The following is a 13,249-nucleotide window of genomic DNA, read 5'->3' on the forward strand; positions in this document are numbered from 1 at the left end:
TAGACCATATAAAAATGTTGCTTACTTTTTCACATAGAGAGAGTGTGCATGTTCTATTCCCTAGCATGTTATGGACATAATATTGATTTCAGCGTGTACCACTTATGATCATGAGAGCTCAGCCATTTCCATGTTGGGGCTCCCTTTCCCACCGACACCCATACATAGCTGTCTTATTGCTTCCATGGACACCTTGACAAAAAGAGACTTTCTAGTGGAGTTTCATAATAGGGCAGTGGTCCTCTGCTGAGATTCAAAAATGATGGTGCTCAGATGATTCCAAGAGAGAATCTGGAGAAATCTTTCTGTTAATGAATTACATTTATTGACAGTTTTGTGTAAATGTCCTGTTCACCCGTTGCCATTAAATCCAGGACCTGATTGTTCTCTGGGATGTCAAGAGTAAATTCACTGATGTGAATGGAATTATAGTAATGTAAAAACCTATGTTGGTTGAGAATTGGGTCTGCAAGTTCATTCCTTCTGTATGCATCGCCCTTAATGGTTAGGTTAAGTATGTGTCTACGTTTAACCATCCCCCTCTGATTTGGATCTAGTAGGACTTGTTTTCTGAAGTATCCTATAGCTTTGTAATGGCTCCTTCATTTTACCCCTGGCTAAAATAACCCTTTTCATTCTAACCACAGGACCTCTATGATGCTGGTGTGAAGAGGAAGGGAACTGATGTTCCCAAGTGGATCAATATTATGACTGAAAGGAGCATTCCCCACCTCCAGAAAGGTACTGTTCAAAGAAAAACAATTCCATAGGAGTTAGAAGGAGATGGTCATTGCTTGGTTGCAATAATGATTAAATCAAGTGCAAGAACCCAGGAAACAGGGCAATGTTTGTGAAAAGTTTATCTGCTGAGCCATGACTATTTGAAAAGAAATGCATTTGTATCTCTAGAGTAAATACATGAATCTCCCTATCTGAGCATGCATACACACCCAGCAGCAGATCTTAAAAGCTACACTTTCAACATTGGTCTCTAAATTCACTCCTGCAAAGGCCTACATTTAGGCATACGATTGCCGTATGTAAACATCACGCATGTAAAGCTTATGTCAGTGGATCCCAGGAGTGGCCTCTGGTGTTTACATAACCACCACCCAGGAAACTCCTTTGAGAGGTTCTTTTATTTTTGAGAGCCTAAATTCCACAGTGTGAAGTAGATACAGATTGGACCAATATCTATCTGATGGATGGTCTGTCACAGTGATTTTTCATATATCCTAGTGAGAAAACCAAGCTAATACATAGCGACATTTTCCCAAATTATTGATTAATTAAGAACTTCCTGAAATATAGCCATTCATTCACAGATATGAAAATGAGGGAGCATAGTATCTAGATATTGGTGGTCAAACTTCTTAATGTCCCCTGGCCCCATTCTAGTTGCACTGTGCAGTTTTTTGTGCACACAATCTTTCTGACCCCCTGAATTTGTCTGTACAGCTCAGGTACACTTCTGATCTTTTTAATTGTTTTCTTCTTTATTATAGTGTTTGAGAGGTACAAGAGCTACAGCCCTTATGATATGTTGGAGAGCATCAAGAAGGAGGTCAAGGGAGACTTGGAAGTTGCCTTCCTTAATCTTGGTAAGTAAACCATCGTTAAGGTTATTAAGAATGGCTTTCAGTGAAACATTTCCAAGGCTCTTGCAATCTATTGGCTGAGATGAGGCAGAGCCCAGCTGTTTAAAGTGGATGATCTGCTATTAGTTCATCTCCAGTTTATAATCTTCAGTGGAGACTGAATTGTTCCTTCAGCTCTTTGTTTAAAAAAAAAAAAAAAAAGGGGGGGGGGGGTATTGCAGCTCTAATCTGATGCATTAAATATTTGCTTGGGGTTTATTCTTTGGAAACCTGGAGGGTTGAAAAAGACTGGAGAAGGTGGGTGGCTGGAAGGGTGTGTGTGTGTGTGTGTGTGTGTGTGTGTTGTGGTGAAGCCAGTCCGTGGATTTTGGAGACTTGAAAATGGAGGTTGATTTGGGACTGTATTCTGTGAAATGGACAGGAATGTAAGGGTGAATGTGAGGTTTGTGGAATGAGATTGAGGTGGTGGCATTTTGGTGGAGAGAAGTTATAGCAGTGGGATATTTGTTTCAGATACACTGAGTTGATAGAAATTTATGGTAGAGCCAGGCTCTTGTTTAAAACAAGAAATGAACGAAAGCCAAAACCATGAAGAGGAAGTCTGTTTGGGTGTCCTCTGCATTAACATTTTCAGAAAGGATGTGACCAGACTGTGTTAGACAAGTAGAATATGGATCAAAGACTGAATCCTGGATGGACCATAGTGAGACGTGATAGCAGTTTGAGGAGGAAAAATTACTTTATTTGATTTTTAGGGAGCTGGGTTTACATTGAAAACCTTCCTTGGTACAGTTACTTAAATATATTAACTTCTAGGTAACAAATGTTTCAGATACAAATCATTTGTCTCAGGGGTTTTTGTTGGTTGGTTTTGTTTTTTTGGTAGTGGGAAGCCATATCTTCTTGAAAACCCTCTTCTAGTTCAACTATCAGATCTATAAAGGAGGAGTCTAAGCCATTTTAGTTTGCAGATCCAAGTGTGTGCACTATGTTTAACCAATAATATGTTCTTCACTTTGCAGTCCAGTGTATTCAGAACAAGCAGTTGTATTTTGCTGACCGATTGTATGACTCCATGAAGGTAGGGTGGACTAAAGAAGGCCTTGTTTCTTAGTACTGAATTTTTTGCTCCTCTTCATAGTCTAAATACATTTTAATCTTTAGTTTCCATTAGGTCTATGATTGTTTAGATGGCACTGGAATACCTGCTGATGGCACCATGGCTGGCCTTCTTCAAAAGAATGCTTTAAAAATTGTATGCATAGAGAACTTAATCTACTGTATCTTGTCCATTCATGTCAGCAGCTGTATTCAATGCAAAAAATAATAGATTAATGGCACCTGTGCCAAAAGTAGAACAGAGAGAATTCTAACAGTAAGAACGCACAACAAATGTTGTTTCAAATCTGCTATTGTCATCGAAGTGTAGAGCAATGGTGAACATCAGTTAGTTTTTCCACACCCATCTCTCATGTGCATGTTTTCCCTTAGGCCAGGAATGTATACCTTGATGAAATATTAGTGTTCACTTTTTCCAGAATAAACTTAGTCTGGAGTTTCTGGGTTAAGCAGCAATTAATGTAGAGGAAAGTGACAAAAGCTAAAGTTACTTAGGTAACCTGGAAGTGCAGATGAACAGATAGAACAAAGCTTGATACTCAAATTAAGTGCCAACTATATCCAAATCCAATTCCCATTGAAGTGAATGAGAAATGTGTCTGGCCCATAGGTAGGTAGGAGTCAAAAGAGACACCATGCACAGGACACATAGCAAGAGAAAGTGAGCACAGGAATGGAGTAATGAAACGTTGGAAAATGCATGACTTCAACCTCGCAGTTACCAGAATTCTGGGATGTAAAAATGCAGGCAGCGAACACAAGTCACAAGAAATTGTTTTAGAGCACCATTACACATTAGATCACCTTTGTGTCCTGGTTCAGTCACCATACTGTAGAAAAGGTCCCCAAGGAAGAAACAAGATTGTTTAAAAGAAGAGGAAGATTATTTTATGTAAGAAGGCTATAAAAACTCTGTTATCTAGAGAGAGAATTGTTAAGCAAGTATGAGTGAAACTTTCCAGATGCCAAAGAAATTAGTGATGAGCCTCTTTGAACTGATGGTTAAACCTTAGGACTCTGATCCATGTGCTTTAAATTGCTTTAATGGAACGCTGTCAAATGGTTAGGATTCAGACTGACTCAGCTGTAACTTAAAATTGTTATAATCTTTGGGGGGATGCCCTTTAGAGACTAAATATTTTTTAAAATTGCTGCACTGAAATACAATCACAGTCATCATTTTGGGGAGGTGACATTGAAGTAGAGTGCTTCTGCAGGTTCTAGAGTAACCGTTAATTAGTCTTCACTGAACAAAGAAACTGTGAATTAAACTCACACACCCACACCCCAGAAATAAAACCCTACTAAAACAAAGCGCTAAATTACATGCATTATTCTCCCTTGTGGGGAGAGAATGAGAGACCACAAGAGATAAATGTTAGCCTTTTGGTATATTGTATTATTGGAAAGTGCTTAGATAAGATGAGGGTGATGTAAAAAACTGTATGGACTAGAATGAATAGAGAGCAAAGCCAGTACCCTGCTACAGTGCAAGTTCCTGCAGCAGCCCCTGGGGTCCTAATGCTGGTGTCTAAAGATGTAAAATGTACTGCTTCTGCTGTAATGGAAAATGCACAATAATATATTGGCCAAATGGATTGTTTGGAAAATAAGCTTGCTCCTCAGGTTTTTAGGAGGGCATTGTGAATGCAGAAAGAAGTAATTGATTGTGACCTTTTCCTGCAGCAGTGTACAGCTCATCAGTAGATTCTCTCCCTCCTCACAAGACACTGGTTCTCTTGTTTTTTCACTTCACCATACTACAGCTCTCAATGTAAATTTGCTTTTAGGGCAAAGGAACCCGTGATAAGATCCTGATCAGGATTATGGTCTCCCGCTCAGAGGTTGATATGCTGAAAATTAAGAGTGAATTCAAGAGGAAATATGGAAAATCCCTCTATTATTTTATCCAGGTAAATCACAAGGCTCCTTGTTATAATCAGTGTATGGGATTTTCAGAAGCACTCGGCATTGGTCTAATTTCACCCACTGAAGTCAATGGGAATTTTATCACTGGCTTCAGTGGGAGCAGTTAGATCAATACCAAGCACTTCTGAAAATCCCACCCTTAGCTTTTAGCTGCTATACACCCTGAGAGTCTAGCCAGCAAAATTTATATGCAGATTTTAGGCTGCATATGGTGACTGCACCAGTCTGTGGGGAAAATGTCCACATCCCTGGGGAAAAGGTGGGTCTTCCCAGAAAGCCAAACAGAAGGAAAAAAATCAGCTTGCTCTGGAGTTGCCCAGGGAAAAAGAGGTTGTGTAAATTCCTGCCTGATTCCAGGCTGTGCTGTCTGTGGAAGTTACCGTAGCCGTAATGCTAGAGTAACTGCTGTCTGTGGCCCATGAGGAGTGCGGGAAGATAAGAATAGATTATCTTCCTTCATAAATATTAGATGGAGAACCGGGGACTTTGTTTCCTTGGTTACTGGCTCACAGCAGCAGCAGCTAGTGCCTCTGATCACCAGATACGTTATGGACATACACAAGCACGTCACCATGGAGGAGTCTCAACTTCCTTCCTCAACCCAATATTTGTATGAGTGGTGCCTGGCAATGGGGTGAATTGAAATCAAAATCCTGAGTCCAACAGGCCCATTCTCTTACCTCGACTGAATTCTGAAACAAGATGTCAGTTCTGGGTGAGGTGGCTCCTTCTGAGATGACTTCTGCTACGCACCAACCACCATGCCACTCCTGCAGTATTAGTGCACTCTCCTACAGCATTCTCTAAGACTCTGGCCCTTGGGAAGGGTTAGTCCTGGTGGCAGCATAAAGCTGAAATAAGTATGTGGCTGCTGGTTTCCAAAAGGGGAAGTACCCCCTCAGAGTAGGCAGTGGCGGTCCCAACTGTGGAGCTGCCATGGAGACAGTTTGGGGCCAGGTAGTTCTTTACATCTTGTTGTTCAGTTTCCACTACAGGGTGGGCAGAGATGTGGCTGACTACATCTTATGTTCTTGGTTCATAGACAGGGGGAGTTTCCCTGTCCCTCTTTACTGGCAGAGAGAGCAAACATCTTTCATTTACTCTGAGCCTCCTAATAAAAGGCCATGTCTTTATATTGGGGAGTGACATACAATGTATTCCATTAAGGACTAGATGGATATTAAACTGGTTCACACAAAAATTCTTACTGCCCATAGCAATGGGAGCATTGTCTGCTAGAACTCTCAGGTCACCATTGTATGTCAGCCCAACAATAGGGCCCAAAATATCATTCGGCTTCGCCAGCTCTGCAATAGACTTACTGGGTTGCCTCAAGCAAGTCGCTTACTTTTTCTGTGCCTCTGCTCCCCAGGGAGATAGAGGGTGGGAGAAAAGGAGGTATTGCTATTCATCTGGTCTATTTAGACTGTAAGAGTGTTGGGACAGGAACTGATTCTTACTTCACATATGCATAGTAAAGATCAGTTCCTATCTTAAAGCTCTTATAGTCAATTAGATTCTATGGGCTTGTCTACACTTAAAATGCTACGGTGGCTCAGCTGTGCCACTGTAGTGCTTCAGAGTAGACACTGCTAGCTCTGACAGGATGGATTCCACCATTGCTTTAGTTAATCCACCTCCCTGAGATGCGGTAGCTAAACTGGTGGAAGAATTCTTCCATGGACCTAGCACTGTCTCATAGGGAATTAGCAAAAAGAAAAGGAGTACTTGTGGCACCTTAGAGACTAACAAATTTATTGGAGCATAAGCTTTCGTGAGCTACAGCTCATCTGATGAAGTGAGCTGTAGCTCACGAAAGCTTATGCTCTAATAAATTGTTAGTCTCTAAGGTGCCACAAGTACTCCTTTTTCTTTTTGCGAACACAGACTAACACGACTGCTACTCTGAAACCTGTCATAGGGAGTTAGGTTGGCTTAACTGTGCTGCTGAGGGACATGGATTTTTCACGTCCCTGACTGACCTGACAATTAAAATGACCTAATTTTCTCGTGTAAACCATGCCCCTTTCATGAATACTGCATTGTTTACTTATTGAGTGTATTCCAAATAAGATCAGGGCTCTATCCAGTATTCAGGAAAAGGGAAGAGCTGTGCAATTTGAAATGTTTTGTGTTTTGCTTAATTGAACCAAATTGGAGAGTGGGTGGGCAGATGAGGGTTTGATAAAGAAGCCTTTCCACCATGAGATTGCTGATTCAAATCTACCCCAGAGAAGAGGTAATAGATGGTAACCATAGGACAGAATTGAACCGTGTCCCTTTGCTCTCTGCCCTTAGGTTTATTTGAGCATAAGCTTTCGTGAGCTACACTTCATCGGAGCTGTAGTTCACGAAAGCTTATGCTCAAATAAATTTGTTAGTCTCGAAGGTGCCACAAGTACTCCTTTTCTTTTTTGTGAATACAGACTAACACGGCTGCTACTCTGAAACCTGCCCTTAGGTTGTTCATTTTATACCAAAGTTCCCCTTACTGGTCCCACTTTTATCATGGTACATGCCAAACACTATAGAAAACTTCAGCTTACAAATAAACTCCTACTTGAACTTTGTCCTGCAAGTCCATGGTACAGTGCAGTCACACTAGGACTTCATGAAACCTTCATTTCTTCATAAAGTTTCCTTTTCATTTTTCTTCCCTCATTTTCCAGCAAGATACAAAGGGCGACTACCAGAGGGCGCTGCTGAACCTCTGTGGAGGAGAGGACTGAAAATGGTGACCAAACAAATCCATAGCCGCAGATGTGCTTTTCTGCTCTTCATCTCGTGTAATCCTCAACTTGCCTAGCTAACCTGAATTTGCCTCTGTATTTGCAAGACTGATGGTATTGTTTGCTTTCTTGTACTTCTCTAGATGATAGTGCATTGCTTGGCTTTACCAAAGTTTTTATAAGCAAAAGGCCAGAGAAATGACCATTCCAAGGATAAAGAGTTGAAATGTGTTTGTGAAAGACTCTGCCTTCTTCTTATAATGTTTCTGTTTAAAATACAAATAAAACTGAATTTTTACTTTAAGAAAACAGGTCTTTCTCTTGGATGTCTTGTTTCATAGTGCAGGTTGTTGTGTAAACATCCATTGTTCTTTGCCTGCTTTATTCTCTCTGTGGAATCTTCTCCATGTTACCCAGAATGAGCAATATTGCTAGATCAGAGGCAGTTTGAGATCCAACATCTCGTGATGATGATGATCTAAAAACAGGAGTTTTATACCGTGAATTGGGGGGGGGGGGGTAGGAGGGCTCTGGTAAATATTTCAGAGCAGGATCCAACAATCTGCAGAGGGTCATGCAGGAATGAAAACTGAGGGTTTTTTTCATTTGGTTTCAAATGTCCCTCTTGAGCTGGGGGCATTCATTGAATAAGTCTAATCTTGGCACTTTTTCTCTTTTAACACGTCCATGTCTAACTCTAAAGGGGAGCATGCCCTATTTTTCAGATTATTCTTAATTCATTTAGGGGGAAAAACTGTCTCATACTGGATTGCTGGCAGAGCTACAATCAATGGTTAATTTCCTTAATATTCTTGATCTGGAGGATCTTTTTGGCCTTCCTTCTGGTCCCCTTTGACACACCTGAAGTGGTAAAATTAAATCCAGTAGTGTAAACTGCAGAGTGAGTAGGCATCAGAGACCAAATCATGTTAGTCTATACATTTTTCTCAAACCTGGCTTGTAATTAATTAATAGCTAACTTTCTTTTATTTCCTCTCCATTTTCATAAACGTTTGTAACTCATTCCCCCCATCCAGCATGCTCTGCTTTATTTCAGTTCTAACATTTTCCAAACTGTCAATGTTGAAACCCAATTGTCAATAAGTGCAATGGGTTTCCAGTCCTGAGGGAGATTCTGGGCCAGATTTTTCCAAACAGGGAGCAAGGACTACTTGTGTCAGGATCAGACCCTCTCTACGCCTTTCATTTAGCTCTGACCCCAACCTCAGATCCTTACATTGATGCCCTAACTCCAGAAAAGCATAGCAAAACATCTGGCAGGATGCACAGTTGTAATTTGAGAAGAGAGGTGTGTCATTGAGGGGGGCCCTCTGGGATTTGGGTCATTGGCTGCCCTGCTCCTGACATCTGGGCTTTACCCCCTTTCCCAAAGTGGAACCAAGCCCAGCTGAGTCATCAGCCCAGCTCTAGTGCTCGCAGCCTCTGCCCCGGGGGCACAAGGGAAGATCTGGGCAGCACAACTGGTGACATGCAGTATGTGGAAGGTTGCTGCGCAATCACGCAGTTTGCAGGGAATGCTGGTGCAAAGTAAGGGGGCCAAAACACAGCCTCCCGGCACCTTGAATATGACAGACGTGAGCTAACGCCTAAAAGGAGCTGAGGCTCTGGCCCACCCTCCTACTTACCATTGGAAAGGGGCTATTTCCATCTTCCCAGTGAGAGGCACAGCACTCTTCCAGTCTCGGAAAGGCCCATGGTAGCAGATTTTAAAAACACACACTTTTGGGTCAGAAAAGCTATTTTCTAGCACTGTTTAAGGTTTTTGTGACTCGCTTTGGGCCTCATTTTATCCTTCCCTCCCCAAGGCATGATTCCTTGCTTTGGATGCTTCTCTTGCTACCAGCTGGAGCCTTTGTCCTTTATACCCAGTATAACTACATCTATGCTTGGGAGCAGTACCACGTAACTATATTGGTAAAAAATCACAGCCCTTACCCACCCTGTTATACAGATACAAAAACAATGGGCTCCAACCCGGCAATGATGCACTGGGCCCCTTGTGGCCACAGGGAGCTCTAAAGGGAGGGGAACCCTGGTATGTATCTCTGTGCAGGTTCAGGGTTTAACCCTGTATGCTCTTTGGATGCTGTTGTGTATATAATTACACACTGCTCAGCAGAGGGGGCCCAAGCCTGATGTGTGTGTATGTGTGCGCAATATAAATACTAGGAACCTAACTTCCTCCCTTAGCAGCTGTGTCCCTCAGATGTTACCTGACCTGTAGCCGTAGTGCAAAGACTGTTCTCCCCCTGGAGATAGGTTGATTTTAAAAAAAAAAAAAAAATCTTAAATTTTCTGAAAGGTGACGATGCGCCCAAACAGCTGCCCAGTTCATGGTGCTGTTAAAGCATGAAATTTTTCTTGCTGACCTACAATTGGCTTTACGCAGAGCTGAAGATTTGGTGTGGAAACACTATCTGCAACTGCCAAAATTCAGCTGCAATCTCTCTATCTGAATGCACAAATGTAATTTTTTTTTTTTTTCAGGACCACTTCCAATTTAGTGCTTGATGGAACAGTGCCATTGACACCTGTTTACAAAAACACCTTTCCTTCTAGATTTGTATATTAAAACTACTTGCTGAGACAGCAAATCACTAACTTAATATAATTACATAAGTCAGCTCTAAAAACTTTGCTTTCTCAAATGCGGTCCTATGAAAGAAATCAGATGGCAGACATTTTTCCAGTCAATGGAATGAGCAACTAGAATTTGATGGCTAACATCCTCTTCAAAATTCCCCTCTCTGGAATTTCTATTTAAGTGGTTAATGAGAAGCAAAGTTAAATAAACCTATATGATTTAGAAGGCCAGTGTCATTTTGTCTGAACATGGAGCAGAAATAAAAGCAGTTGTGAAAACGAGACCCCCATTTCAAAAAGGCCAAGAACCGACTGCCCCAAGCATCTTTAGTTTAATGCAGGTTTTCTTTTCCTAAAGCACCTTTCTCAATGTTTGAATGGGGGAGGGGGGAGTCCAAGCACAGTCAGACTTTACATCTGTTAAATAAAAAAGCTTTAATTAAATATATACAAATATTTTAGCTTTCTTTTAAATGCAGGTATGTTTGAGTACAAACCTAAAATGTTTGTTTTAAATCATGCTGTTCATACTTTCACAACAGTTCCTTGGTTGAGACTCCAACATCAGTGACAAATTTGCAAAATCTGGCCCTCATCCTACATCTGATCCATCCAGTGCAAAGTGGGTCTCTGCCCATAATGGATTTACTGCAAGATTAGGCCTCTGTGGGATTTGAGAGTTAGTGTTGTAGGCTGGGCAATGCTGAAATACTTCACTAAAAATTTCACTCTCTTCAAGGCCAGTATCTAAAATACATGTATAAGTGGAATTGCAATTTTTGAAACAGTATAGTTTCGAGTCCTATTTTACTAAAGATGGCCACTACAACGTTTGCCATCGACTATGCTTGGAAGAGACATTTAAAATATATCCTTGCAAATGTGTGCCGTCCCAAGCATAGGCAAGGCCTGGTTTTCGTTGCCTGCAGAAGTTAGTCAGCAATGCATGCAGGCTGTAGTTCTCCTCCCAATGGTACATAAAGGCCATAGAGAATCCAAAACACTAGCTTAGCAACTAATAATTATTTCCATTTCAACAGCGCTATCTGTCTGAGGAGCCCAAACTGCAGCACAATGAGGTAACACCTTCTGCGTGGTGTTAGATTTTGATGAGTGGGGAAACTGAAGCCCTCCAAGAGCAAGTGGGTTAACAGAGATAAGGAAATCTCTAGTGCTCTTCCTTCTGTCCTGTACTTTTGTCTGAAGGCCATCCACCCTTCTAGCTAGCCACAGACTTTACCAGACCATCGTACTATAATAGCTGAGCACTTAACAGTCTTCAATGTGTCTATCCTCACAGTAAGGTACGAAAGTGCTAGTTTCCCCATTTTATTGAAGAGGAACTGAGGCACGGACCAGCTAAGTGATTTGCCCAAGGTCACACAGGAAGTCTGTAGAGGAAAAGAAAACTGAACCTGGCTTTCTGAAGTCCTAGGTTAGGGCCTTAAGTGCAGGGGACTAGCCTTCCTCTCCAATTAAAATACCAGTTTCCCTAAAACCCCAGAGGTGAACCACGCTGCTCCTCCTCCAGCCAAATTGGAGGGCAGATGAATGGATTTGAAATGTAGGGCAGGAAAAACAAGTGTATTGTAACCATGATACAATGTATTATGTCGCAATGATCATATTCTCCTCAAGAGTCTTGCATTATGTGCTTTGTCCACAAAGCCAGACCCAAAGTTCATGAATGAAATCGGTGGGTACCAAATCTACGACTAGTTACCAACCAACCTACAAGTCGTGGTAGGGTTCCTCAGAGAGCGAACCACACGGGCAGAGTTCTAGGAGTGTATAAAAGCCTTCGCAGGCGGGTTCAACCACCAGTAGCTTGTTCCGTTGCTTAAAATATTCCCCGCGCTCTTAAAGCTGAGGTAAATACATGATGTCCTATTCTCAGCACATAGTGTCCTCAAGAGCTTGTTACACAACAGAATGCTTTTCGACTATAACATCTTTCGGGCAGAGGTGTCATCTTATGTGCTTGTACAGGGCCAAGCACAGCAGTGTGCAAGTCCTGCCAGGCCTCTGGGTGCGACTGTAATATGCTTAATAGTAACAATGATGATGACGACATATAGCTGTGTAGTCAACATGATTCTAGAGCAGTGGTTCCCAAACTGTGAATCCCTTTCACGAAAATATCAAATCTCATGAAACCCCCTTCTAAAAATGACTATTTCCAGGGATTTTCTCCCTTACCTGAGGATAAATTATAAAAACAGCAGTCTGGGAAATAATTTGGTTTTTTTAATGACACATTTATTACACACTATTTATCATTACATTATTAATTTTATTACATTATGAAAACAGAAACTCTTCCAAGATTTCACTTTAGTAGCTCATATCACTTCAATTAAGCCTCCAACATGTTATATCAAGGAGTACCAGACGTGAAACAGCATGAAGGTATTTAAGAAGCCAGCTCAATTAAAGAGTTCCTCCCACAACTATTTGGATCATGAGCAGTCCCGGCAAACAATGCACAACTACAACAAAGCTTAAACTTGTTCTGCCAGGAAGTCAGGGTCATGGGGCTCAGGCTGCTGGCCCCTGCACCTGGGGTCCCTATGGATGGCTTTGTTCACCATTACAGAATTTTTTTCTAAGAACCCCCTAATACATTTCACAAACCCTCAAGGGTTCATGAACCCCAGTTTGGGAACCACTGCTCTAGTTAGTGCGTAACACTATAATCTTAGGGGCTAGTCTAGCTCCCCTGTATTCAATAGGCATTCTGTCTTTGATTTCAGCATTCTACTGCAATGGCTCACTGTTGGTCATCTCCACTTTCTCTGGTGAGGTACCCAGTGCTGAGGCTTTACTCAGGGTGCTGTTAGGTTAACAGTGCTAAAATACTTGCAAGTTTTTAATTGGTGTCTGTCATAAATATAAAGGGAAGGGTAAATGCCTTTAACTCCCTCCTGGCCAGAGGAAAAACCCTTTCACCTCTAAAGGTTTAAGAAGCTAAGATAACCTCACTGGCACCTGACCAAAATGACCAATGAGGAGACAAGATACTTTCAAAGCTGGAGTAATAGGAGGAGAAACAAAGGGTCCTCTCTGTCTGTGTGATGCTTTTGCCAGGACCAAAGCAGGAATGCAGGTCAGAACTCCTGTAAAGAGTTAGTAAGCAATCTAGTTAGATATGCGTTAGATTCTGTTTTGTTTCAATGGCTGATAAAATAAGTTGTGCTGAATAGGATGTATATTCCTGTTTTTGTGTCTTTTTGTAGCTTAAGGTTTTGCCTAGAGGGATTTTCTAAGTTT

The 13,249-nt window shown here is 41.5% G+C and overlaps 1 protein-coding gene across 4 annotated transcripts in view; it reads left to right on the plus strand.

Moving 5' to 3' along the window:
• Positions 1-7,684, plus strand: part of ANXA2 (annexin A2) — a 46,987-nt gene extending 39,303 nt beyond the window's left edge. For 3 of the 4 annotated variants that reach the window (XM_038419980.2, XM_038419977.2, XM_038419978.2), the window contains exons 9-13: positions 648-741; positions 1,506-1,601; positions 2,621-2,679; positions 4,508-4,630; positions 7,316-7,684. In XM_038419980.2, the coding sequence (XP_038275908.1) occupies positions 648-741; positions 1,506-1,601; positions 2,621-2,679; positions 4,508-4,630; positions 7,316-7,375 (432 nt within the window). In that variant the 3' untranslated portion in view covers positions 7,376-7,684. Of the gene's footprint in view, positions 1-647; positions 742-1,505; positions 1,602-2,620; positions 2,680-4,507; positions 4,769-7,315 lie in introns of those variants that run through there. The other variant, XM_038419981.2, reaches the window with a different exon arrangement.
• Positions 7,685-13,249: the final 5,565 nt, after the last annotated feature.

Source organism: Dermochelys coriacea, chromosome 10, assembly GCF_009764565.3.
Source record: "Dermochelys coriacea isolate rDerCor1 chromosome 10, rDerCor1.pri.v4, whole genome shotgun sequence".
Lineage (NCBI taxonomy): Eukaryota > Metazoa > Chordata > Testudines > Dermochelyidae > Dermochelys > Dermochelys coriacea.